The following is a 23,535-nucleotide window of genomic DNA, read 5'->3' as shown; positions in this document are numbered from 1 at the left end:
GGCAGCCGCTTTCCCAGTGGTTCTCATGAGCACTTCAGATGCGGTTCTTACTGGTCATAGCTGCTTCATGGGATCATCCTTGAACCCATCCTGGTTCACCTTTGAAGTTGGCCAGGCGAGCCAGAACAGGGGTTGAGAGTAGAGAAGGGTGGTCCCTCAAAATAATATTGGGGTTCTGCTCTTAGAAGAAGGAGAGATGGCCAGCATGCTCAGCCGGTGTCCTTCACAGAACCCCAGAGGAGTTTGCAACCTGGTCTGCAGGAGACAGAGCTGCCCAGTGATCTCCTTTGAACCTGGGCTGAGAAAGGCACCAGGTTCCTGAGCTGGGGGAGGTGGGGAAGGGCGCACAACCCCGAGGAGCCCGCCTGAGGGGCCGAATGACCATCCTGACGGTGGAAACCGTGTCAGGGAACAGGCATGGTTGCGGCGAGCTGCTAGACAGGGCGAGAAGCATTCCTGTCTTGTCCCCACACTGTCCTGATTGATCTGGAGGAAGGATGTGTGAGGGAAGGATCTGAGCTTCCACAACTCACGGGCTTGCCGACTCTACCTGACAAAGCCTTCCAGGGATTAGCAGTGATTAAGTAAGAGGAAAAAAGGGGTTCTAGAAATTAGTACCAACCCCTGGAGGGACAAAACCAGCCTAGGGGAAGCCAGAGAGGTGAGCTTAGTCCCCATGGCATCTGCTGACCCTTTGTGTAGAGAAACCTGTGTTTCCAGGGCAACCACCACTTCCTGATTGGACACCTCACCTTGCCAAGAAGTGCAATTGGAAACATTCTGGCATATAATTTATTGCAAACATTCTGCGAACCAGGCCCTGTGTCAGTGCTGTGCATACATGGTCTCCTTCCAGCCCGTCTGCGTGAGCGGGTATTGCTCCCATTTTGCAGATGAGGAAACTGAGCTTCTAGGAAGCTAGGAGACTTCCACCACGGTCACACACTGGAAGGTAGAGAAGCCAGATTCCCCCCTGTCCATGTGACATACAAGCACCGTTTCTTCCACCCTGGGACCCCTTTTCTGCTGGAGGCCAGAGACCCAGTTGCAGCCTGCAGCACCCCAGAAACATAGCAGGTGGGTGGTGCACGTGTTTCCCACAGTTACTCAGCAAATATTCTGAGGACACTGGAACAGGAGGCACAGAGGGAGACTTCACTATCGGGCCTGAGTCTCCTGCCTCCCTTTCTCATCTAAAGCAATTTGGGTCCCCATTGCTTCAGAGGGGAGGAGGTGGGAGGTTTAGGAGAGAGCCGGGAGGGGTAGAATAGGCAGGGAGAGGTGGGCAGGGGCCAAGGCCCCCGATGAGGCAGGAGACAGGGAAGTAGCTTCATTAGCCTATCCCCAGGGGACTTGGCAGCCAGTTATTAAATACTCCCTACGTTGAAGAGCTTGGTGGGAAGGAAAAACCACCTGTGGGAGTTGTGTGTGGAGGGGGTGGGACCTGGCTCTGCCCAGCCTAGGAAACCCCTTGGTCTCATTTGACTGGGGGAGGGCTGATATTGGGGCTTCTCCAGGGCCTACACCTGTCACCATGGCTACCCCCTGGCAGCAGAGGTGTCTTGGGCATCCTTGGATGCAGGCAGGGAGTTGGATCAATGTCAGAGCTGGTCCCCAGGGCCCCTCTGAGGGGCACCCCCATCTTGAGGCCTCCTTGGCTTCCATGGTGGGGGCTGGGGGTTCCCTGGGACCCTCACGCTCCGCCTTGTCTGTCTCTGAGAATCCTGCCATTTCTATTTGCAGTTTTGGGTCCTCTTCCTGCTCCCATATTGCAGACCATAGCATTTTCCCTTGTTCCATGTGGAAAGACATCTGTTAGGTGGCTCAGTTCCCCTGGCCGCCTCTCTCCCCCTTACCATGTGCTCCCTGGCCATCAGTGGTGACTTGAATTCCTGTCTACAGCTCAGATCTCTCTGCTGAGCAGCTGCCTCCAGGATGTCTCCTGGGGTGCTTCCGGACTCCACAGACTCCTGCATTCTCATCCCCTCAAATCTGCTCTGCCTCTGTGGCACCTGTCTTGAGGAAGAGCACTAGTCCAGGCCAGAAAACTGGACTCATCTTCGACTCTGTTTCTTTCCTGACCCCCTGCAGAGAAGTCAGCTCTCCAGTGTCTCCCTCCGCTGCCTTCCCCACAGCCCTAGACCTCACACCTTCCCTTCCCTGATGGACCATTTCAGTCTTCACTTTGGTTCCGCTGCATCCCCCTGCAGCCCTTTGCACCCTCCGGTTCCCACAGTGGGGGGCGGCTCCCCCAATCTCGGAGCCTCTGCTCCTGTAGCTCTTTCTGCCTGGGATGCCTGCCCCGCACCCCCATCCCCTGGCTTTTGGTTTTTAATCTTAGCTAACTGGAGAGTCAGCTCAGCTTCTGCCTCCTCTAGGAAATGCCCCCAGCAGGTTTGGGTGTCTCTACCCTGGGCTCCGCCAGCGTCCTGCGCGGTCCTGTATTACAGCACTGAGCATGCTGTGTCACAGTCTACTGCGTATGTGTCCCCTGCCCCAGCTGACTGCCAGAGCCTAGAGGGTTAGCGTTGGGGGCCATGTTTATCTCACTGTTCCTGGCATCCAGCTCAGAGTCAGGCCTGTGCTTAGTGCTGATCCAGGGCCTCAGGGGGAGTGTTTGTTCACCATCCTGTTGAGTACCAATATCGTATCAGTTTCCTGTTGCTGCTGTAACAAACACAGTGCCTGAAACAACACAGTTATTCTCTTAGGGTTCTGGAAGTCAGAAATCTGACCAGACTCAAATCTCACTGGGCTAACATCAAGGTGTGGGCAGGGCTGTGTTCCGGGCGTCTGTTTCCTTGCCTTTTCCGGCTTCCAGAGGCCGCCCACATTCCTCGGCTTGTGGACCCTTTCTCTGTCTTTAAAGCTGGAAATACTGGGCTGTGTCCTTCTCACACTGCCACCACCCTGGCTGTCTCTTCTGCCTCCTTCTTCCACTTTTAAGGACATTGGTGTTTGCATTGCCCCCAATCAGATAATCCAGGATAATCTACTCTTTTAAGATCAGATGAATTAGAAACCTTAATTGCATCTGCAGCGTTAATTCCTCTTCGCTGCATAAGATAAGAACATGCTCACAGATTCCAGGCATTAGGATGGGGACATCGTTGTGGGGGTAGGGGGCATTGTTCTGCCTGCCACAATGTGGAGGACCCTGGAGAAGACAGAGCCCTGTTGGGGGAGGGACCATACCCCATTGAGCTCCAGGAGTGGGGAGAAACCTAGGGCAAAAGAATGATTGAGATCTGAGAGCGGGACGGTTTGACATAGGGAAGCTCCGTTCTGGGACAGCCAGAAAGAGTTTGCCTTCGGTATTGGTCAGGCCTGCACACGACAGAGACCCAACCCAGATGGCTTTAAGTACAAGGGGATTTTATTGACTCATGGAGCTAGAAAAGCCAGAAGGGAGGGAACTCTTCCAGGTATGGGTTGGTGGATGTTCAGATGATGCCCCCACAATTCCATTTCTCTTCATCGCACATGTTTTCTCCTCATCCGGGATTGGCTTCATCCCCAGCCCACGTGAGATGACAGCGAGGGAGGCGGCACTCGTCCGTTCCAGTGCCCAGCTTTGAGTGCACCGGGGAGGAGGAATTGTGGTCTCAGCACATTTCCTGGACCCATCTTGCCCAGTTGGGTGCTGAGTCTGGCTCCCAACCAATCACAGGACCAGGGGAACACTTGCCGAAGATTGGATTGGATTTCATGCAAATCATGGTGTAGAGAATAGAGGAGGAGTGGGTTCCCAGAGGAAATTCTGGGCGCTGTTTTACCAGATGGGTGATACCCCCTACTCTGTCCTAGGGAGGCAGGAGAGGGAACGCTGGGCTGAGAGGCGACCTGGGTTCCATTTCTGGTTTAGCTGCTGGTTTGCTGAGTGACCTTGAGCAAGTTACTTACGAACTTCTCTGGGCATCGCTATAAAGCAAGGGGGTGAGGTTGGATGCTCTCTAAGGGGCCTTCCAGCTTCAAAAACCTTACCACTCGGAGGCTTTTCCCATCTGTTTAGCCCATCTGTTTTCTTGTGCCTGTAGACACCAGTAGTAAAAATCCTTAGAAAACCCGGTGGGTTTTCTGTAGGGAAGGTTGTGGAGAGTAGAGCTAAGTTTGGGATTGGCAGCAGGGCTAGACAGGCAGTAGGGAGCTTTGTTCTCTGCATGCGGTGCTGCTGGGAGGCAAGACGTGGGTTCATGGGAGAATTTGGGGCCCAAGCAAATGGTCAGAGACTGTGACAACCTCAGGCTGGGTCTGCCACTAGGGTTAAGCCTCACTCTGTGCTTGGCGTCAAGACTGAGTGTGTGGCCAGGGTTGGGGGTACCGTGTGAGTTGGGGTCACCATATGGCTGAGGTGGAGACTCGGTCTAGGCCTGGGGTGAGGGATCAGAATCTGTTCAGCAGTAGGCAGGGCAGATGCCATAAGTTGGTATATGGGGGACTCAGGTGTCATTCAAAAGCCACTTTGGCCACACATGACTTCTTAAGTGCTTATTACTATTTTGAGACGGAGTCTTGCTCTGTCACCAAGGCTGGAGTGCAGTGGCTCAATCTCAGCTCACTTGAAGCAATTCTCCTGCCTCAGCCTCCCAAGTAGCTGGGATTACAGGTGTGCACCACCACGCCTGGCTAATTTTTTTTTTTAATTTATTATTATTATACTTTAAGTTGTAGGGTACATGTGCATAACGTGCAGGTTTGTTACATATGTATACTTGTGCCATGTTGGTGTGCTGCACCCATCAACTAGTCATTTACATCAGGTATAACTCCCAATGCAATCCCTCCCCCCTCCCCCCTCCCCATGATAGGCCCCGGTGTGTGATGTTCCCCTTCCTGAGTCCAAGTGATCTCGTTGTTCAGTTCCCACCTATGAGTGAGCACATGCGGTGTTTGGTTTTCTGTTCTTGTGATAGCTTGCTAAGAATGATGGTTTCCAGCTGCATCCATGTCCCTACAAAGGACACAAACTCATCCTTTTTTATGGCTGCATAGTATTCCATGGTGTATATGTGCCACATTTTCTTAATCCAATCTGTCACTGATGGACATTTGGGTTGATTCCAAGTCTTTGCTATTGTGAATAGTGCTGCAATAAACATACGTGTGCATGTGTCTTTATAGCAGCATAATTTATAATCCTTTGGGTATATACCCAGTAATGGGATGGCTAGGTCATATGGTACATCTAGTTCTAGATCCTTGAGGAATTGCCATACTGTTTTCCATAATGGTTGAACTAGTTTACAATCCCACGAACAGTGTAAAAGTGTTCCTATTTCTCCACATCCTCTCCAGCACCTGTTGTTTCCTGACTTTTTAATGATCGCCATTCTAACTGGTGTGAGATGGTATCTCATTGTGGTTTTGATTTGCATTTCTCTGATGGCCAGTGATGATGAGCATTTTTTCATGTGTCTGTTGGCTGTATGAATGTCTTCTTTTGAGAAATGTCTGTTCATATCCTTTGCCCACTTTTTGATGGGGTTGTTTGTTTTTTTCTTGTAAATTTGTTTGAGTTCTTTGTAGGTTCTGGATATTAGCCCTTTGTCAGATGAGTAGATTGCAAAAATTTTCTCCCATTCTGTATGTTGCCTGTTCACTCTGATGGTAGTTTCTTTTGCTGTGCAGAAGCTCTTTAGTTTAATTAGATCCCATTTGTCAATTTTGGCTTTTGCTGCTGTTGCTTTTGGTGTTTTAGACATGAAGTCTTTGCCCATGCCTATGTCCTGAATGGTACTACCTAGGTTTTCCTCTAGGATTTTTATGGTATTAGGTCTAACATTTAAGTCTCTAATCCATCTTGAATTAATTTTCGTATAAGGAGTAAGGAAAGGATCCAGTTTCAGCTTTCTACTTATGGCTAGCCAATTTTCCCAGCACCATTTATTAAATAGGGAATCTTTTCCCCATTTCTTGTTTTCCTGAGGTTTGTCAAAGATCAGATGGCTGTAGATGTGTGGTATTATTTCTGAGGACTCTGTTCTGTTCCATTGTTCTCTATCTCTGTTTTGGTACCAGTACCATGCTGTTTTGTTACTGTAGCCTTGTAGTATAGTTTGAAGTCAGGTAGCGTGATGCCTCCAGCTTTGTTCTTTTGACTTAGGATTGTCTTGGAGATGCGGGCTCTTTTTTGGTTCCATATGAACTTTAAAGCAGTTTTTTCCAATTCTGTGAAGAAACTCATTGGTAGCTTGATGGGGATGGCATTGAATCTATAAATTACCTTGGGCAGTATGGCCATTTTCACGATATTGATTCTTCCTATCCATGAGCATGGTATGTTCTTCCATTTGTTTGTGTCCTCTTTTATTTCACTGAGCAGTGGTTTGTAGTTCTCCTTGAAGAGGTCCTTTACATCCCTTGTAAGTTGGATTCCTAGGTATTTTATTCTCTTTGAAGCAATTGTGAATGGAAGTTCATTACTGATTTGGCTCTCTGTTTGTCTGTTACTGGTGTATAAGAATGCTTGTGATTTTTGCACATTAATTTTGTATCCTGAGACTTTGCTGAAGTTGCTTATCAGCTTAAGGAGATTTTGGGCTGAGACAATGGGGTTCTCTAAATATACAATCATATCATCTGCAAAGAGGGACAATTTGATTTCTTCTTTTCCTAACTGAATACCCTTGATTTCTTTCTCTTGCCTAATTGCCCTAGCCAGAACTTCCAACACTATGTTGAATAGGAGTGGTGAGAGAGGGCATCCCTGTCTTGTGCCAGTTTTCAAAGGGAATTTTTCCAGTTTTTGCCCATTCAGTATGATATTGGCTGTGGGTTTGTCATAAATAGCTCTTATTATTTTGAGGTACATTCCATCAATACCAAATTTATTGAGCGTTTTTAGCATGAAGGGCTGTTGAATTTTGTCAAAAGCCTTTTCTGCATCTATTGAGATAATCATGTGGTTCTTGTCTTTGGTTCTGTTTATATGCTGGATTATGTTTATTGATTTGCGAATGTTGAACCAGCCTTGCATCCCAGGGATGAAGCCTACTTGATCATGGTGGATAAGCTTTTTGATGTGTTGCTGAATCCGGTTTGCCAGTATTTTATTGAGGATTTTTGCATCGATGTTCATCAGGGATATTGGTCTAAAATTCTCTTTTTTTGTTGTGTCTCTGCCAGGCTTTGGTATCAGGATGATGTTGGCCTCATAAAATGAGTTAGGGAGGATTCCCTCTTTTTCTATTGATTGGAATAGTTTCAGAAGGAATGGTACCAGCTCCTCCTTGTACCTCTGGTAGAATTCAGCTGTGAATCCATCTGGTCCTGGACTTTTTTTGGTTGGTAGGCTATTAATTATTGCCTCAATTTCAGAGCCTGCTATTTGTCTATTCAGGGATTCAACTTCTTCCTGGTTTAGTCTTGGAAGAGTGTAAGCGTCCAGGAAATTATCCATTTCTTCTAGATTTTCCAGTTTATTTGCGTAGAGGTGTTTATAGTATTCTCTGATGGTAGTTTGTATTTCTGTGGGGTCGGTGGTGATATCCCCTGTATCATTTTTTATTGCGTCGATTTGATTCTTCTCTCTTTTCTTCTTTATTAGTCTTGCTAGTGGTCTGTCAATTTTGTTGATCTTTTCAAAAAACCAACTCCTGGATTCATTGATTTTTTGGAGGGTTTTTTGTGTCTCTATCTCCTTCAGTTCTTCTCTGATCTTAGTTATTTCTTGCCTTCTGCTAGCTTTCGAATGTGTTTGCTCTTGCTTCTCTAGTTCTTTTAATTGCGATGTTAGAGTGTCAATTTTAGATCTTTCCTGCTTTCTCTTGTGGGCATATAGTGCTATAAATTTCCCTCTACACACTGCTTTAAATGTGTCCCAGAGATTCTGGTATGTTGTATCTTTGTTCTCATTGGTTTCAAAGAACATCTTTATTTCTGCCTTCATTTCATTATGTACCCAGTAGTCATTCAGGAGCAGGTTGTTCAGTTTCCATGTAGTTGAGCGGTTTTGATTGAGTTTCTTAGTCCTGAGTTCTAGTTTGATTGCACTGTGGTCTGAGAGACAGTTTGTTATAATTTCTGTTCTTGTACATTTGCTGAGGAGTGCTTTACTTCCAATTACGTGGTCAATTTTGGAGTAAGTACGATGTGGTGCTGAGAAGAATGTATATTCTGTTGATTTGGGGTGGAGAGTTCTATAGATGTCTATTAGGTCTGCTTGCTGCAGAGATGAGTTCAATTCCTGGATATCCTTGTTAACTTTCTGTCTCGTTGATCTGTCTAATGTTGACAGTGGAGTGTTGAAGTCTCCCATTATTATTGTATGGGAGTCTAAGTCTCTTTGTAAGTCTCTAAGGACTTGCTTTATGAATCTGGGTGCTCCTGTATTGGGTGCATATATATTTAGGATAGTTAGCTCTTCCTGTTGAATTGATCCCTTTACCATTATGTAATGGCCTTCTTTGTCTCTTTTGATCTTTGATGGTTTAAAGTCTGTTTTATCAGAGACTAGTATTGCAACCCCCGCTTTTTTTTGTTCTCCATTTGCTTGGTAAATCTTCCTCCATCCCTTTATTTTGAGCCTATGTATGTCTCTGCGTGTGAGATGGGTCTCCTGAATACAGCAGACTGATGGGTCTTGACTCTTTATCCAGTTTGCCAGTCTATGTCTTTTAATTGGAGCATTTAGTCCATTTACATTTAAGGTTAAGATTGTTATGTGTGAACTTGATCCTGCCATTATGATATTAACTGGTTATTTTGCTCGTTAGTTGATGCAGTTTTTTCCTAGCCTCGATGGTCTTTACATTTTGGCATGTCTTTGCAATGGCTGGTACCGGTTGTTCCTTTCCATGTTTAGTGCTTCCTTCAGGGTCTCTTGTAAGGCAGGCCTAGTGGTGACAAAATCTCTAAGCATTTGCTTATCTGTAAAGGATTTTATTCCTCCTTCACTTATGAAACTTAGTTTGGCTGGATATGAAATTCTGGGTTTAAAATTCTTTTCTTTAAGAATGTTGAGGCCGGGCACAGTGGCTCAAGCCTGTAATCCCAGCACTTTGGGAGGCCGAGACGGGTGGATCACGAGGTCAGGAGATCGAGACCATCCTGGCTAACACAATGAAACCCCATCTCTACTAAAAATACAAAAAAATTAGCCGGGCGTGGTGGTGGCGCCTGTAGTCCCAGCTACTCGGGAGGCTGAGGCAGGAGAATGGTGGGAACCCGGGAGGCGGAGCTTGCAGTGAGCCGAGATCGCGCCACTGCACTCCAGCCTGGGCGACAGAGCGAGACTCCGCCTCAAAAAAAAAAAAAAAAGAATGTTGAATATTGGCCCCCACTCTCTTCTGGCTTGGAGAGTTTCTGCCGAGAGATCTGCTGTTAGTCTGATGGGCTTCCCTTTGTGGGTAACCCGACCTTTCTCTCTGGCTGCCCTTAAGATTTTTTCCTTCATTTCAACTTTGGTGAATCTGGCAATTATGTGTCTTGGAGTTGCTCTTCTCGAGGAGTATCTTTGTGGCGTTCTCTGTATTTCCTGGATTTGAATGTTGGCCTGCCCTACTAGGTTGGGGAAGTTCTCCTGGATGATATCCTGAAGAGTGTTTTCCAACTTGGTTCCATTTTCCCCCTCACTTTCAGGCACCCCAATCAGACGTAGATTTGGTCTTTTTACATAATCCCATACCTCTTGCAGGCTTTGTTCATTTCTTTTTCTTCTTTTTTCTTTTGGTTTCTCTTCTCGCTTCATTTCATTCATTTGATCCTCAATCGCTGATACTCTTTCTTCCAGTTGATCGAGTCGGTTACTGAAGCTTGTGCATTTGTCACGTATTTCTCGTGTCATGGTTTTCATCTCTTTCATTTCATTTATGACCTTCTCTGCATTAATTACTCTAGCCATCAATTCTTCCACTTTTTTTCCAAGATTTTTAGTTTCTTTGCGCTGGGTATGTAATTCCTCCTTTAGCTCTGAGAAATTTGATGGACTGAAGCCTTCTTCTCTCATCTCGTCAAAGTCATTCTCCGTCCAGCTTTGATCCGTTGCTGGCGATGAGCTGCGCTCCTTTGCCGGGGGAGATGCGCTCTTATTTTTTGAATTTCCAGCTTTTCTGCCCTGCTTTTTCCTCATCTTTGTGGTTTTATCTGCCTCTGGTCTTTGATGATGGTGATGTACTGATGGGGTTTTGGTGTAGGTGTCCTTCCTGTTTGATAGTTTTCCTTCTAACAGTCAGGACCCTCAGCTGTAGGTCTGTTGGATATTGCTTGAGGTCCACTCCAAACCCTGTTTGCCTGGGTATCAGCAGCAGAGGCTGCAGAAGATAGAATATTTCTGAACAGCGAGTGTACCTGTCTGATTCTTGCTTTGGAAGCTTCCTCTAGGGGTGTACTCCACCCTGTGAGGTGTGGGGTGTCAGACTGCCCCTTGTGGGGGATGTCTCCCAGTTAGGCTACTCAGGGGTCAGGGACCCACTTGAGCAGGGAGTCTGTCCCTTCTCAGATCTCAACCTCCGTGTTGGGAGATCCACTGCTCTCTTCAAAGCTGTCAGAGTCGTTTGCGTCTGCAGAGGATTCTGCTGCGTTTGTTATTGTTTACTGTGCCCTGTCCCTAGAGGTGGAGTCTACAGAGACAGGCAGGTTTCCTTGAGCTGCTGTGAGCTCCACCCAGTTCGAGCTTCCCAGCAGCTTTGTTTACCTACTTAAGCCTCAGCAATGGCGGGCGCCCCTCCCCCAGCCTCGCTGCTGCCTTGCCGGTAGATCACAGACTGCTGTGCTAGCAATGAGGGAGGCTCCGTGGGTGTGGGACCCTCCCAGCCAGGTGTGGGATATGATCTCCTGGTGTGCCTGTTTGCTTAAAGTGCAGTATTGGGGTGGGAGTTACCCGATTTTCCAGGTGTTGTGTGTCTCAGCTCCCCTGGCTAGGAAAAGGGATTCCCTTCCCCCTTGCGCTTCCCAGGTGAGGCAATGCCTCGCCCTGCTTCAGCTCTCGCTGGTGGGGCTGCAGCAGCTGACCAGCACCGATCGTCCGGCACTCCCCAGTGAGATGAACCCAGTACCTCAGTTGAAAATGCAGAAATCACCCATCTTCTGTGTCGCTCGCGCTGGGAGTTAGAGACTGGAGCTGTTCCTATTCGGCCATCTTGCTCCGCCCCTAATTTTTGTATTTTTAGTAGAGAGGGGGTTTCATCATGTTGGCCAGGCTGGTCTTGGACTCCTCAGGTGATCTACTGGCCTCAGCCTCCCAAAGTGCTGGGATTACAGGCGTGAGCCACTGTGCCTGGTCGGCATTTATTATTATTTAATAGCTTATAGATTTTACTTATTCTCTTGTTTCTTGGCCACTGCCTTTGACTAGAATGTTGAGTCTATGCAGGCAATGACTTTGTTTTTGGTGGCATTTCCAGCCTTTAGAACAGTGCTCAGCCATTGTAGGTACTCAATAAATAACTGTTGAGTGACTAAATGAGTCATGCTGAGTACAAGCATCCAGGGGTAGCAGTGCTATATGCCTTAGACTAGCAGTTCCCTGACTTTGCTGCCCATCAGAACCACCTAGAGAGCTCTTAATTAAAAACCCCAATGCCTGGGTGGCTGAGGCAGGAGGATCATTTGAGGCTAGGAGCTCAAGACCAGCCTGGGCAACACAACAAGGCCTCGTCTCTTAAAACAATAATTAGCTGGGTTTGATGGTGTATGCCTGGAGTCCCAGCTGCTAGGGAGACTGAGGCAAGAGGATTGCTTGAACCCAAGAGATCAAGGCTGCACTGAGCTATGATTGCACCATGGGGCATTCCAGCCTCGGTGACAGAGCGACACCCTGTCTCAAACAAACAAACAAACTAAAAAGCACCTCCATGCCCAGGATGCACCCCATACCGATTGAATCAGATTGTCAGGAGGCCAGGGCCAGGCTTCAGTATATTTTGGAGTTGCCCCAGGCTAGTCTGCTGTGCTGCAAAGTTTTAGAGCCACTGCATCAGACCACGTAAAGTGCAGGAGGGGACATGCTACTGCAGAGGACACACATGGCAGCCGCACAGGTGCAGGAGGGAGGAGGGAGACCAGAGCTGGGCTGCAGTGAGGCTAGGGTTCTGGGCATTAGGATGGAGACTTTGTGTCCTAGATCTCTATCACATTCTCCGGACACCCGCCACGGAGGCGATTACTCTGCTATCACAGAATGGATTTTGGCCACAAGTCAAGACGAGCTCTTGCTTCCCAGCTAAACGATGGCAAATCAATTTGAGGTCTTGGCTGGAGCGGCTGATTAGGGCTGGCAGCTGGGGAGGCTCTGGCAGGCAGAGCCAAGGCAAGGCTCAGCTAGGCCTTGGAGAAGGTGGCTGGCAGGAGCTGGGGGCCAGCGTTGGGGTCCAAGAGCCCAGCCTTCTCTTGAAGGGCGGGGGAAGCCTAGGTGGGTGACTGTCCGGGTTTGGGGTGCAAGTTCTGTTGATTTAGAATAGTAATATTAACAGTCTTAGTCATCATTTTTTGAGAACATGCCTTGTGCTGGGTACTTTCACACATTTTTGCCATGACTAGGCAGTGCAAGTCATATCTCTTTTTACGGAGGCCCTGAGAGGTGAGATAATGAGATCAAGGTCAAATGAAGCCTGGCTTGGAACCACGTTCCAAGTGTTTTTTCATGATCAGCTGCTTGCTGTGTGTTGGTTTGCATGTCCGGACTATAGGCTTTGGTGACCATGTCAGATTTGGGTCTGAAAGGCAGTACTTAGCCTGGGTTTGGCCATGAGGAGGCCCTCGGGAGGAAAGCACTTGCTGATGGCAGAAAGGAATGAGGAGATGTTTTCTCAATGGATGGATGAATGAAGGAGTCTTAACCAGGGGCTGAAGAAAGAGCTGCAGGTGTGCTGAGGTCTGCATTGTGAGGCAGACAACCTGCAAGGCGGGGGGCAGGTGGGGGCACTCCCCGGGGAGCTTCCCCACCAGTATTCGTGCCCTGTGTAGCATCCTCTCACATTGAATCACGGCTGGTTGGTGTGGCTAATAGAATACTACAGAAGGCTTGGTATGTATCTGAGGCTAGGTCATGAAAGACATTGCAGCTTCCACCTTGCTCTCTTGGATTACTCACTCTGGGGGAGGCTAGCTGCCATATTGTGAGGATGCTAAAGAAGTTCCTCTTTAAAGAAGCTCTGGAAAAGAGGCCTCCTGCCAATAGCCAGCACCAGCTGCCAGTCCTGTGACAGAGCCACCTTGGAGGTGGATCTTCCAGCCCAGTCAAGCCTTCAGATGAGACTGCAGCACTGGCTGACATCTTGATTGCAGCTTCATGACAGAACCCAATCCAGAACTACTTAGGCCACTCCAGAATTCCTGACCCACAGAAATGGACAGAGAATAAATTTTCATTGCTTGAAGCCACTAAGTTTTAGGGTGATTTATTTATTTGTTTGTTTGTTTGTTTATTTTTATGGAAATATGGTCTCACTCTGTTGCCCAGGTTGGAGTGCAGTGGCATGATCATAGCTCACTGCAGCTCAGCCTCCTGAAGCAATGCTCCCGCCTCAGCCTCCTTAGTAACTAGGACTGCAGGTGTGCACCACCACACTCAACTAATATTTTGGGGTAATTTATTATGCAGTAACAGGTAACTACTGCACATTGCTAAGTTTCTTTCGAGCTAAAAATTCAAGAGTGCTTCCTGAAGGAGTCAGTTCTTCCCTCTGTCCCCTAACTCACTTTAGCCCTTGCCTCTCACCTGTCTTGTGTTACATGAAAAGACAAAACAGATTTGTTTTTTAAATCAGGCTTCCCAGTTTACTATTTGGATGACTGGAGGATTTTTATCATAACAAATTATTCTCCTTATCATTTTCATTTATTCTCCCTCCTTTCCTTTCCTCCTCTAGTTACTTTTCTTCATCAGTCTTGCTATAGTAATAGTAGCATTTAGTAGCAATGGCTGTCTTTTTGTTTTGTTTTGTTTCGTTTTTGAGACGGAGTTTTACTCTTGTCACCCAGCCTGGAGTGCAGTAGTGTGATCTCAGCTCACTGCAACCTCCACCTTCTTGGTTCAAGCGATTCTCCTGCCTCAGCCTCCCAAGTAGCTGGGATTACAGGCATGTGCCACCACGCCCAGATAATTTTGTATTTTTAGTAGAGACAGGGTTTCGCCATGTTGTGCAGGCTGGTCTCGAACTCCTGACCTCAGGTGATCCACCTGCCTCGGCCTCCCAAAGTGCTAAGATTACGGGTGTGAGCCACCACGCCCAGTCACTGTCATTTTTTAGGTACCTGCTATGTGCCTGGCACTGTGCTAGGGCATCTGTGGGCATTATTTAATTCCCTCAATGACCCTGGTGGTCATGGTGGGCATTAGTATATATAGTAATTTTTATTATGTATTATTATAATAATACATAATATTTATAATAATAAATAATTTATAATAAATAATTATGTATTATGTATTATAATACATAATAATTTTTAAAAAATAGATAAAACCCAGGTTCAGGGCTGTTGAGGCACTTGCCCAGGGTCAGATGGAAGGAATCAGGATTGAAAGCCAGGTTTGTCTAAGTCCAAAGCCTGTGCCCATTCTCATTTCATGCTTTTACCTATGAGCCTCAGCTTTCTCGTATGTAAAGTGGGGAGAATACTGACTTCACAGATTCCTGTCGGGATGAGGAGAGCAGGAGGCTTTAAAGCAATCAGCCCCCGTGTTTGGCATACAGCAGATGGTTGGTAAGTAAGGGCTCCCTTGCCCTCCCTTTTTCTCCCCCGTCTTACGTAGTTTGACATGGGCTGTCTTGACCCTCATGCAGACAGGGCCATGCCAAGTGCCTCTCACAATGAGAGCAGCCTGGAGTTGATGTGGCCAAGAGCTGAAGACCCCTGGTCCTGCCCCAGGATAGAGTGGATGCCCTGGGTCTGGAGCCCACGGAGACGGTGACACCAGCTCTGACCCACCCACTGAGTCTGTGCAATGTGCTGGCTCTGTGCTCCCATGGGGAAGTGCCCTGCCTGAGCTCACCCAGAGGGGAAGGGCTGGAGCCTGCATTCATACCCAGGCCAGTGCCTGTGGAGAGGCTGGGTGTGTAGTGTCGTCTCCAGCTGGAGAATCCCAGCTGAGAAAACATTGTCCTCAGGGGGTATCGCATCATCTCTCAGATCAGGCAAGAAGCCCCAATTAATTACAAGTGCTAAGTGAGTGGTCTGGAAGCAGGATTTTGCAGTCAATTAAAGAGATGCTGGAGGAGGCTTCATTAACCCCCTGCTTCCTGGCAGCTTTTGGTTTAGGAGAAAGAGGGGAGCTGTCTGCCTAGAATGAGCTTCCCAACACTGTGGGGAATGTAAGCAGGAGTGTGCCCTCTACCTAAGATGGCACAGGAGGTTTTCCTGAATTGCATGGGAGGATGGATTTGACTTTAAATTCCCTTCCCACCCCAGGTTTCTTGATTTCCTATGCTTTGATCCTGTAGTGAAGTCAATAGTCAAGACATGGCTACATTTTGGGGTTCACCTTCCTCACAGCCCCAGCTGATCTTCCTCAATTTGCACATCTGATCATATCATACCTCTGCTCTGTACCCTTCAGTGACTTCCCATTGCCTGCAGGTAGAGTCCAAACTCCACCTCCTGGCACCCGAGTTGAAGTCCCTGGCCTCTCAGCCTTTCACAGAGACCTCAATGAATTCACACAGATACCCTCTGTTTCTCCCTCCCCCACTCCCACTGCTCAGGTTAAACTACTTTTGTCTGCTCCATGCCTTTGTTCATGCCAGTCCCTCTCCTGGATGTGCCCTCCTTCTCCACCAGGCTGATTCGTCCTCATTAAAGACTCATCTCAGATGTAAACCCCTCCAGGGAGCCTGCACCATGATCCCAGGTTCACCGGTGGCACTGCTCATGCTGTGGTGGGCAGCTGTTCTGTTTCTCCATTATCTCCTCCTTTAGCACGTGGGTTCCTGGAGGGAGGGCTGTGTGATTGGTATTCTTGGTGTCTAGCACATGGTAGAAGCCCAGTGAATACTCATTTTACCGGAGAGGATTAAGACTCTTAGGAGAAGACATTCAGGACTGAAAATGAGAGGATGCTGGCATTTACTGACCTTATGATCCACTGAGCAGAGAGGAGAGGGAAGCCAAGGGTAAGTATCCAAGTGTCCCAGGCTGGGTTGTTTCTGGAGGTGGGCCCTGGGTCTTAGGAGGACAGTGCCTGGGGTGCTGGGCAGAGCACACAGATAGACTCCCAGGGAAGCCACAAGCCCTTTTGTTCTCTTTCTCTCCAGTCTCCACCCTTGGAAGGCCCTCAGAGCCCAGCCTGGGAGCTCTGGGAATGACCTTAGTCTTGCAGAGGCTCCAGGAGAGTCTGCCACTGGCCGCTGCTCCAGCTCTGAGACATTTCCTCTGCTACCTGGGACACTGTGGCTGAAGAGTTTTGGAGCTCTGGCTCCTCCAAGGCCCTGCTCTACTCTAGTGCTTTGTAGGAAAGGGGAAGTTTGCCTCAGTCTCTACGGTGGGCAGCCTCTAAGATGCCCCCAATAATCCCCTGTCCTGGTATTCACACCCTGTGTAGTCCCGTGCCCGTGAGTGTGGGTGAGTCTTGTGACTTATCTCTAGTCAATAGCAGATGGCAAGGGTGACAGGGGGGTCACCTCCATAGTTAGCTTATATAACAACATGGCTTACATCTTGCTAGCAGACTCTCTCTGTTGCCTTTGTGGCTTGCACGCTTTGGTGAAGCAAGCTGCCCTGTTGTGAGCAGCCCCAGTGGAGAGGCCCACATGGCAAGGGCCAGGGGATGGCCTCCAGCCAACAGTCAGCCAAGAACTGAAGCCCCCAATCCAACAGGAACTGAAGCCTGCCAATAATCACGTGAGCTTGGAAGTCAGCTGTGACCAGCTGAGCCTTCTGATGAGACCCCAGCCCTGGCCTGCACCTTGACTGCAGCCCTGTGAGAGGTCCTGAAGCAGAGGACCCTGGTAAGCTGTGCCAGGACTCCTGACCCACAGAAATGGAGAAAATACACATGTGTTATTTTAAGCTGCTAAGTTTGTAATAATTTGTTATGTAGCCATCCATCACTAGCACAGCCTCCCATTGCACACTGAGCTCCCTCTGACTCAGAGAGTCCAGGGACCCTGCTACCCACAGTGCACTAAGCCAGGGGTATGGGCAGATCTGGGAGAACAGGCAGGAGGGTGATGTCAGGACATAGAAGGTGGGGGATCAGGGTCTGCACCCCTCCCCACATTGCCTAGTAAGTACAAAGAGCCAAAAGAAGAGTGACTGTGGCTATCATGTAGAAGGTGCAGAGATCGATATCTTGGGCCCTGAATCAGCACTGAGGTCCCTGGCAACACACTGTGGGCCAGACCCTATGCTGGGTGCTGGGGAGGGATCAGAGCACAGGCCAGCTATAAAGCTCCCAAGTTAGTGAGGGAGACAGGTGCAGCGACATCTCTTTCAACAGAATTTGCAAAGCTCCATTCACTGAATGCTTGCCATGTGGTGCTTGTAGCATGTGCAGGACCCCATTTACTCTTCACAACAAGTGTGGAGATTGGAGCAATGCTTATCATCCCATTTCACTTATAAGCAAACACTCAGAGGGGTTAAGTGGCTTGTTCAAGATCACTCTGCTGGGTGACAGAGCCGTAAACACATCCAGCGCTGTCTGAACACTCAGACATGATGCTCTGTGGCTGCGAGTGCAATGAGAGCCTCTGCTCTGGTCAGGGGGACGGGCTGGGTCAGGGTGGGCTTCAGAGAGGAAGTGATGTTTGAGTTGGAGCTTGAGGGAGCTCCAAGCTCCCTGGAGCACCAAGGAGGGTAAGGGCACCATTCATCTCAGGCACTGGGGGCAGAATATGCAGACGCCAGGAAGATGGTATGGATAGGGGACTGGGGCACTTGGAGCACAGAGGTGGGTGTGGGTTCTGATCAGCAGGTTGAGGCCACATCACACAGGGCCATTTGGACAATTTGGATGTTATCCTATAGGCAGATGCCTTCCTATTGGCCTTTGGAGGGCTCTGGGCAGGGAGTGACATAGTGAAGTCTGCGTTTTGGATGCACCTTGCAGGCAGGGGCAGGGTGGCAGGAGAGGTGCACGGAAGGAGAGGGGTGGGGGCTGGGAGACCATTCTGTGGCCATGGGAAGGGCCCAGCCAAGCTGAGAGGAGTGGGACCTAACTTAAGGCAGGGTATTAGGGTGAGGGTAAGGGCGGAGGGGGTTCCGGAATGGTCCTGACTCCTCACCAAGGCCTGGGAAGTGGCTGTGTCCGGGAGGAATGCTGAGTGGTGTCCTTTCTTTGGGACCCCAGCCTCCCGCACGTGGCCTGCGGGGAGCAGGTCTCCCTCAGTGTCTGGGGAATGAATGAGGGCAGGCCACTGCCCACTGTGTGACTCAGCAGCATTCTCAGGAAGCGGCACCCTGAGGGTCCTGGGGGAAAGGGTGGTCAGGGATGTCGTGCGTAGGGGGTCCACAGGGACCACGCAGCCCCTGGGGCTGAAGAATTGATTCTGGAAGGCAGGGAGGCAGAGTGATCCTGGAACCCTGAGCCCAGTCCCAACTCTGGCCGTGGTTGATTTCTGGAGTCATTTCCATGGGGTCCTGGCCAGAAGCCAGGGTAAAACTGAAGATTTTCTGGGGCCTCTTGAGCTTTGTGGGTTGCCTCCTCCCTGGTGAGTCGGTGCCTCTGTTTGTCCCTGGTGGTGCCGATGGACAGAAGAGGACAGAGAGACAGACAGCTGCTGTACAAGGTCTTTTTCTTTGTTGTCATGGTTGATTTTGTACATCTCAGCATTTGCATCATACAAAGGGGGGAGCAACAGCCATGGCTTTTGGTCAGGTTCAGGGGGGCTGAGGGGGTGCTCCTCCCCCCCCCCCAGGCACTGACACATTGAAAGGAAGCAGAGCAACAATGACACAGCACAAATGTGGGAAAGGGGTTCCCCCGCGCGAGCAGGATGGTCGATCTCACCTGGGTCTCACCAGGACTCCCCGCTCCCACCCAGGGCCAGCACGAGCACCTCCCATTCTCTCCCCAGTGAAGAGCGTGGGGTGACAGGAGTGGGACTGGAGCAGGGGACATTTGGTGGGAGGCATGTCCTCAGGCCTGGGAGCCCAGGCTGACCCCAGCCTCCCTGTGCAGTCAGGGGCCTGTGGAACCCTAAAGGATGGAGCAGGTGGCCAGCGGGCATGGGCAACCCTGCCAGCTGGGTGCCGGGCTCTTGGAGCTAGGGGCCCACCGCACTGCACTCTAGCCACAAGGCTGTGGGCTGGCTGCTTTGCCCACTGGCTGTCCCCTGACAGGGGCTCTGGGCTGCAACACTGCCGTCTCCTTTTCGTTCTCTCGCTCTCACACACCTGGGATGGCATCTCCACTTCCTGATTCCATCTGGAGGAGTACCCCGCACAGCCTTGCTGTTAAGGACACCTTTTGGGAGCTTCTGGATTTGGAGGGGAGGACGTCCATGTTTGGAGATCCTGACCCGCCCTGACCCGTCGCCAGTGCCCAGCCCAGGGCGACCCGTAGCTGCCTTTTTCCTTCTCTCTGGCAGCGCCTCCCAGGCACGGGAGCCCGGCCTTCCCCAAGAGCGCACACGCTCACCTCACCTGGTGCACGCTCCCTTGCGCCTCATTCTTTTCACCCATCTACAAATGATTGCTCCTTCCTATTTTCCTATCTGGGGGTCCTCTCCCTTGTGTGTGTGCTGAATTCTGGGGCCACTCCTCCCCTAAGTGTGTTGCATGCACACTGCCCCATTTATGTGTGCACACTCATTCCTCTCCCACCCAGTGGGTCACGCACACCTCACCTCCCAGGCGATCCTGTGAGGATCCCACCCCTGCTAGAGCAACTCTCACGTATTCTATGCACTACGTGTGCCACACAGACATGCTCTCTGGGCCACACATTAGCTGCTCTCCACAGCCAGGTCTGCATCAGTAATGACAGTCATTGTGTTCCCCTGGGCCTAAGAGTGATCACTTGGCAGTGGTTGGAGCCAGGTGTGTGCCAGGCAGAAATTTTCCCCCATACCCACCCCCAGGAAGACCTCAAGTCCTGCTGTCCCAGAGCAGAATAGAGGGGTCTGGGACGTGGACTCAGACTAAACCAGCCATCCTGGAGGGCAGGCATCAGGGTGGGGCTGAAAGCCCCGATCCCACTCTGGGAATACAGAGGGACTGCACTGTGGAGACCACCAGGGCAGCCCTCTGAGGGTCTGGGGTCCCTCCAGCCCACCTGGAATATCTGGTTTGACTGGGTTCTGTTGCTCATCTGAAGCGCCCTGCGCCTTGGTCTCTGCTACCTATCTGGTCCTCTCTGTGTCCTGGCATCACCATCGAGGTTTGAAGGTCCCTGTCAACTGGCGGAGGGGCACCTCCGAACACTTGTGTCCAAGCAGGGCTCACACACACGGGCTGGGGAGGCCTGGGGCCCCTGGACTGGGCCCTGCTTGTCTCTGGCCCAGGACTCCAGGGTTCTTGAGAATGACCATCCTGCCCAGGATAACAGACACAAAGAGACAAGCAGACAACAGGGGTGTGAGGTGGCTCCCCATCACAGACACTGGCACAGACACAGACACAGGCCCCCGGGGGGCTGGACACAGGGGCACGGGGAGGGGGCGGGGGTGCAGGGAGGAAGGTAGGTCCAGGGAGCTGGAGCTGCCGAGACCCTGCTCCCCAAGGAAGGGACAGACCAGGGGACTTTTCTGGTTCCCTAAACATATGGATTGTTTTGTCTCGTGTTTAAAGTATTGCAGTCTAACTGATATGGCTTTACCTATTGGAAACGGACAGAGAAGACACATGTCTGTCTCTGAAATAAAAGCAGAATCCACTAAAATGGAAAACCTGCAGAATGCAAACTGGGGCCAATGGGAACAGGGGCTTCAGGGGCAGGCAAGTCGCCCCTCCCTGGCCCTGCTTTTGGGATAGGCCCTGGCGGGGCCCAGCATGGCTTCCTGGGGCACTGCCTGGGTCTGTCGCAGTGGGATTCTGAGGACCTCAGGCAGGAACCCCCCAAGGGTGGGAGCACTCTAGGCCAAGGACAAGGTCTCCTATTGGAAGTGGCCAACTGTGACCAATGGTCTCAGGGCTGGGAGGGGACATCTTACCCACGTTCTTTCTCCCCAGGCTCACATCCATGCACGTAACTGTCTTTTCAGACCCCCAAACATGCACACACAAGCCTTCAAATATCTCCCAATTCTCTCAAACACACACTTCTACAACACCTAACACAAACCCATCACTCCCAATACACACGCTATTTTGAAAACACATTCTTACACAAGCTAACATATACAGCCTCTAAACACGAGATGGATAGCACAGACACATGACACAATTTCAACCCAAATACACCACCTCAATCAAGCACACATACACAAGGCTAACACACAATCTGTAACACATAGATATAACAACTACAACACACACAATCTCAAGACACACACGCGCTCTAGCCCTACACATATGCATATGATCTCTGAACACGCAATCTCTAATGCAGCCTCTGCCACACGCTATCATGCATGCATGGATACAGTTTCCTCCCTCATTTGACCCCTCTTCCCTCACCATCCCCACACAACTGACTGAGCAGAAAGCTGTGATAATTTGAGTGGGGGACAAATGCCAGTCCCAGACATCCCAGAGGAGAGTTTGTCCTTGGCCAGTGAGATGAATGGGTAGTGCCTTCTGTCAAGCGGGAATTGGCTTCTCACCAAAGGCTTGGGGCTTTGGCCAGGAAGGGTCCTCCTGAGGACCACGGGGCCCTGGAAGCGCATGGACAGGACAGGGTGGGGAGAGGGTTGGATAAGAATGGGGGCAGCTTGGCCACACCAATGGGGGTGCTCCCCACGGCACAGACCATCGCTGCCCGATGGCTCCAAGTGTTTTCTGGGGGCCTGGGCAGCCCCTTGGCTGAGCAAGCTGGGCCTAGCCTGGCAGTGGGGGCCCAGGACCTAAGTGGGGTGGGGGTGTGGAACAAGGGGCTTCCCTACCTGGGGCTCCTCCACAGATGAGCTAAAGTCCACAAAGGATCCATTTGGAGGGACCAGCTTGGCAGGGGCCATGTCTCTCCAGGTGGGGGCTGGGGAAGGGGGTGCTCCTGGGCTGGGTGTCACCAAGGAGATGGAAGAAGGAGAGCCCCAGCCTCCTGCCCAGATCCCAGCCTGGCCAGACCTGGGGTCTCTCAGCCTGGGCCTTCCTGGGACAGGCTTCCCCTGACTCCCTTCCTCAGAGCCAGGCCACTCAGTGCCCCTGCCCTGACCTGGGGGCCCACTGAGGGTTGGAGGCTAAAGGTCAGCATGCTGGGCAGGGCTGGAATGTGTCATTACTTTGGCTGACTGGGGACAGTGGTCCTCCTGGCAGTGGGGAGCATGAAGGAACGTATAGGGGTCACCACACTAGCATGACCTTAGGCTTCCTGAGGGGGCTCCCAGTACCTTTGGCTCTGGGTTCAGCGCCCCCCCACCCCCACTGGGGAAAGACTGTCTTCCCTTTTTCAAGCTACTTGGGAGTGGGGTGCAGGTGGATACCCTGGAATGAAGGGAGGTGTGAGGGAGAGCTGAGGGGGAGAAGCCCCTGGCCGGGGAAGGGGGGCAGAGGCCAACTGAGGTTTTCCCCTTCAGAATTGAGACTTAACCTAATAAAAAGAAAAGAAAGAACCAAAAAGAAGTAGTAACAGGTGGAGTGGGCTGGGGCAGGAGGCCTGGTTACTTCTTGAACATGTCCTGCAGCGGCCCGGGCAGGTATTTGAGCACCGTGTCCAGGATGCTCTCCTCTTCCTCCTCCTCCTCGTCCCCGCAGCCCGCAGGGATGGCCTTCTTGGGCCGGGTCAGGCTCCCCTCGCAGGGCTGTTCGAGGGCTGCTTTCTCCTCTGCTTCCTTCTCCTCCTTCTTCTTCAGCCCATACTGGGGAGGGGAAGGGCAGAGACACGCATGAAGCAGGGTGGGCAAGGAGAAGCAGGAGTCTCACGATCGTGCAGCACTGGCTGAGGTGGCCAGGAGTACCTCCCGAGCCTCAGTCCTCTCATCGGTAAAGTGGGGATAAGGGTGTCTTCCCTGTAGGATGGTGCCTGGTCCTCAGTGGGAGAGACTATGCGTGGGGTTTCCTTTAAAATTAACATCTGCCCATGAGAACTTCCTGCTGTGCTGAAATCCCCAAAGATCTGAACATGGGGCGTTTGCTCATATATTTTGAGCCAAATTTGGTGACGAATCTGACTTGAACCAATGGAAGACTACTTCTAGCCTTTATTTATTGCAGGGCACTGACAGACATGCACTGGACTGTCTGGAGTAGGGTGGCAGCCCCAGACCCGCTGGGAGTGACACCTAACAGCACAAGGTGCTTAGGACACTGTGGTATTTTTCGAACATTCCCCAGTTCGGAACTGCATTCATTTTTGGTCCCAAGAATCTGCAGTACTAAATGGTGGACCGTAGGGTCCACCCTCTTGGAGTACCTACTACGCGCATTCTCTTAATCCCCAAAAGGATCCCTTGAGGGAGGTGTCCTTGTGACACCCATTTTGCTGATGAGAAGAGTGAGGCTCAGAGAGAGCTAGGGCGAAGGTGAGAGCTGGGATCCAGGGGAGGCCGGGCAGGGGCT

General features: G+C 50.5%; 1 protein-coding gene across 3 annotated transcripts in view; it reads right to left on the bottom strand.

Annotated features, from left to right (window-relative positions):
• Positions 1–18,657: 18,657 nt before the first annotated feature.
• Positions 18,658–23,535, bottom strand: part of CPLX2 (complexin 2) — an 87,512-nt gene continuing 82,634 nt past the window's right edge. For 2 of the 3 annotated variants that reach the window (NM_001348410.1, NM_001257726.2), the window contains 1 exon segment: positions 22,383–22,835. In NM_001348410.1, the coding sequence (NP_001335339.1) occupies positions 22,638–22,835 (198 nt within the window). In that variant the 3' untranslated portion in view covers positions 22,383–22,637. 3 annotated transcript variants of the gene reach the window in all.

The sequence above is a fragment of the Macaca mulatta genome, chromosome 6, assembly GCF_049350105.2.
Source record: "Macaca mulatta isolate MMU2019108-1 chromosome 6, T2T-MMU8v2.0, whole genome shotgun sequence".
Lineage (NCBI taxonomy): Eukaryota > Metazoa > Chordata > Mammalia > Primates > Cercopithecidae > Macaca > Macaca mulatta.
The sequence above is the reverse complement of the archived record's forward strand: the minus strand, read 5'-3'. Positions and strand labels throughout refer to the sequence as shown.